General features: G+C 47.6%; 2 protein-coding genes across 2 annotated transcripts in view; one reads left to right on the forward strand and one right to left on the reverse strand.

Annotated features, from left to right (window-relative positions):
• The window catches only part of Wdr77 (WD repeat domain 77), a 17,560-nt gene extending 17,156 nt beyond the window's left edge, over positions 1 to 404 (reverse strand). The window contains exon 1 of the mRNA XM_013024710.1: positions 12 to 404. Within this exon, the coding sequence (XP_012880164.1) occupies positions 12 to 396 (385 nt within the window). The 5' untranslated portion in view covers positions 397 to 404. The remainder of the gene's footprint in view (positions 1 to 11) is intronic.
• The window catches only part of Atp5f1 (ATP synthase, H+ transporting, mitochondrial Fo complex, subunit B1), a 12,442-nt gene continuing 9,453 nt past the window's right edge, over positions 398 to 3,386 (forward strand). Inside the window, exons 1-3 of the mRNA XM_013024711.1 lie at positions 398 to 538; positions 763 to 799; positions 2,286 to 2,431. Of these exons, the coding sequence (XP_012880165.1) occupies positions 499 to 538; positions 763 to 799; positions 2,286 to 2,431 (223 nt within the window). The 5' untranslated portion in view covers positions 398 to 498. The remainder of the gene's footprint in view (positions 539 to 762; positions 800 to 2,285; positions 2,432 to 3,386) is intronic.

Consider the following 3,386-nt stretch of genomic DNA (forward strand, 5'->3'; position numbering starts at 1 on the left):
TCTCAGCTCACCAGCCCGGTACCGCGCAGCCTCCAACTGCCGTTCCATACAGGCGGGCGCGTTAGGGGGCAGGTTCCACTCGCGGGCTGCCGGGGGCACTAGCGAGGGCGGGTTATCCTTCCGCATCTCCACGGTTTTCGACTCCAACTTCAAAACCGACCTGGACGGCAGCCTGCCCCTCCGCTCGGGCGGGAAGCCACACGTGCGGCGCCTCCGGGCCTCCGCCCCTCCCGGGAAGACCCCGTGGCTCCACTTCTCGCGAGACCGGCGCCGGCGCCTGCCACCTGCATTTCCTCCGCCCCCCCCCCTCCCGCGACAGGTTTCCAGGGAGCCTTTGCCACTTCTCGCGAGGAAGAAAGAAACCTCGGCCGGGAAGACCCGAGACGACGTTTTCATCTCGCGAGAACTTGCTGGCGGCCATCTTGCGCCTGTCCGCAGACCCGGCCTCCGGTGGAGGTCACTGGCGGGCTGTGGCTGCGGTGGGGACGTTTGCTGACCATGTTGTCCCGGGTGGCAGTCTCCGCCGTCGGCGCCGCGGGTAGGGGGCGTAGAGCCCCGGCTGGGTTATCGGGGTGGCTGGGGGTCGGGGCTGGGACTGGGGCTGGGGTTGGGGGGGGGAGGCGGTTGCAGCAGCGCAGCGACTCTGGGCCTGAAGCAGGGCGATCGCCCGCGGATAACGGGAACGCCGTCCCGGGGTACCGAGGACGGAGCAGGCCGCATTTCTTCTTGATGGTTGCTGACCTGCGCCTTGTCTCTCCGCAGCTCCCTGTCTGAAGAACGCAGCCCTCCTAGGACCGGGGTGAGTGGGCCGGGGAACGCACGCCTCGGCCCTGTTGAGCGCCTTGCTCCCTTTCCTCCGATTCTTCTTCCCTTTAGGGCTTTCTTCCTAACTGGGGGGCGGGGGGGAGGACGACGACTGGAGGGGACGCTTAAAGCCTCCCCCCTGGTTCAAACTCTCGTAAGGTGAGTGAGAGAAGTAAAACTGCAAGTTGGGTTTTCTTGGGTAAGCTCGACCCCACTCTTGTGACCTTCAGCAAGTCACTGCTGTGAGTCGGTTACTAGGGGAAACCCAAGGACACATCTCGCCAAGTGAAACAGTGAAAGATGCTCTCTCTCAGTGTCTCGGCGGATCCCGACTTTTTGCTGCTGGATCGTGAGCCATTCGTTGGTACTGCAAGTTTTTAACTTGTCACTCCAAGATAATAAAAAAAATGACATGTTTACTCGTAAAGCTTGCAAACTTTGATAACTATGGCTTGAAGAAATGCCCCTAATTTATCTGTAATTCTTCTGCGAAAGCAATAAAGTGGAACAATAGCTTACTTCCAGATGGGGGAAAATAATAAGCTGGGGTTGAGCTCGGTGCACAGGGCACTGTGGTCAGTTCAGCACTTCAAGAAGAAATTTCTTTTTTTTTTTTTTTATAATGTGATACAGGTAGGAAATGAAATAACTATAGCAGAGACAGGTAAAAACCCAGGTTTTCTTCCTACCCTTATCTCCAGACTACATCAGCCAGACACTTCATTCAGATTATGTTTAGCCTTTCCACTACCATTTCTACTGTACTATGAGCAGTTAACTTTTGACAAAGGTTATTTCAGAAGCTTCTTAATCTTGTTCTTTCTGTCAGGGAGACAGAATTGTGAGGGAGCTGTGATTAATCTAAATACACTAATGCTATTTTCCATAGACAAGAAAAATTAGAAACAATGTATTGAAGTTCCAAGAATATAATGTAGCAGCTTACTTGAAAGGTAAACATTGAGCTAACTACCCAACACTGAAAGAGGCCTGTTACATAGTGATTAGAAAGCTCATCAAAGGAAATATTTAGAAATGCCAGCTTTTTGGCTTTTAAGGAGCCTCCAAAACAGAAGTCATATAATAGCAAACTGTTTACATAGAATTTTTGTAGGAACTTCACATATATTAACTTCAGTCCTCACAACAATTCTAATTTGCTTTGTTCTCATATTAGATAAGGTAATCGCAGATTACAAAGTAAGTTCTTTGCTCAAAATCAAATGATAATTGTAGGTCTTTAACTCGTTTATATCTCATTGCTACTAACAGGCACACAAAGTATGAAACAAGTGATCTGTAAGAGAGCAAGTCCTTTGAGCATCTTGATTAAATTATTATCATTGTCACTCCTGACCTATTCTCTTTCAAGTACAACAGTTAGAAAACTAAATCCTCATCCCCAATGGAAGAGCAGTGCTAATTGTATTTGTGCCTTCTTTGAAGAACAAGTTTTTAACATGTACAATTGCCTCCTGTAGGGTATTACAGACAAAAAGAATCTTTCACACTACGCAGCCAAGTTTTGCCCCTCTACCACCTCTTCCTGAATATGGAGGAAAAGTACGTATGGGGCTAATTCCAGAGGAATTCTTCCAGTTTCTTTATCCTAAAACTGGTGTAACAGGTAAGTAAGAATTTACCCCATATTTAATAGTATAGTTGAATGGTATCACTAAATAAAGTTAGCCGGTTTGTTGTTGGGTTTTTTTTGGGGGGGTTGTTTGTTTTGGGGGTTTTTTGGTGGTGATTCAATGTAAAAACTTTATTTGGTTACTCTTTGGAATTAAGTTTTTTGGAAGGTTTTTGTTTTGTTTTGTTTTGTTTTTGGGGGGGGGTCAGGTTGTGGGGCCTGAACTCTGGGCCTGAGTGCTGTCCCTCAGCTCTTCAGCTCAAGGCTAGCGCTCTACCACTTGAGCCATAGCCCCACTTCCAGCTTTTTTCTTTTTGTTTATGTGGTGCTGAGGAATCAAACCCAGGGCCTCATGCATGCAAGGCAAACGCTCTACCACTGAGCCACCTTCCCAGCCCTGGAAGTTTAACTTAATTTCATCACATCATTTCTATTGATAGGAGAAATTTTTTGTCTGCCATGTGGAATATATAGGATAAACAAAGCATGAGTAGCTATGGAAAAATACTGTCAAGAGGATAAAAAATAAGGCAATTGGGCTGGGAAAGTGGCTCGGTGGTAGAGCGCTTGCCTTGCATGCATGAGGCCCTGGGTTTGATTCCTCAGCACCACATAAGCAAAAAGAAAAAAAAGCCGGAAGTGGGACTGTGGCTCAAGTGGTACAGTGCTAGCCTTGAGCTGAAGAGCTGAGGGACAGTGCCCAAGCCCAGAGTTCAGGCCCCACTACCGGACCCAAAAAAAAAAAAAAGTAAAGTTCCTTTTCAGACATGACAACTTGTACTTCTCATTGTTGCAACGGGTCCACCTGTATCCTTATTTAAACCACTTATTTTTCCCCTTCCCCTCCACAAATTATACCGACATCAAATACAGTAAAAGCAGGGGTTATACCATGGGGGAGGGACATACAAAACAACAAAGAAATAATCTTATAAATGCGTTAGAAACA

This window comes from Dipodomys ordii, unplaced genomic scaffold (assembly GCF_000151885.1).
Source record: "Dipodomys ordii isolate 6190 unplaced genomic scaffold, Dord_2.0 Scaffold78, whole genome shotgun sequence".
Lineage (NCBI taxonomy): Eukaryota > Metazoa > Chordata > Mammalia > Rodentia > Heteromyidae > Dipodomys > Dipodomys ordii.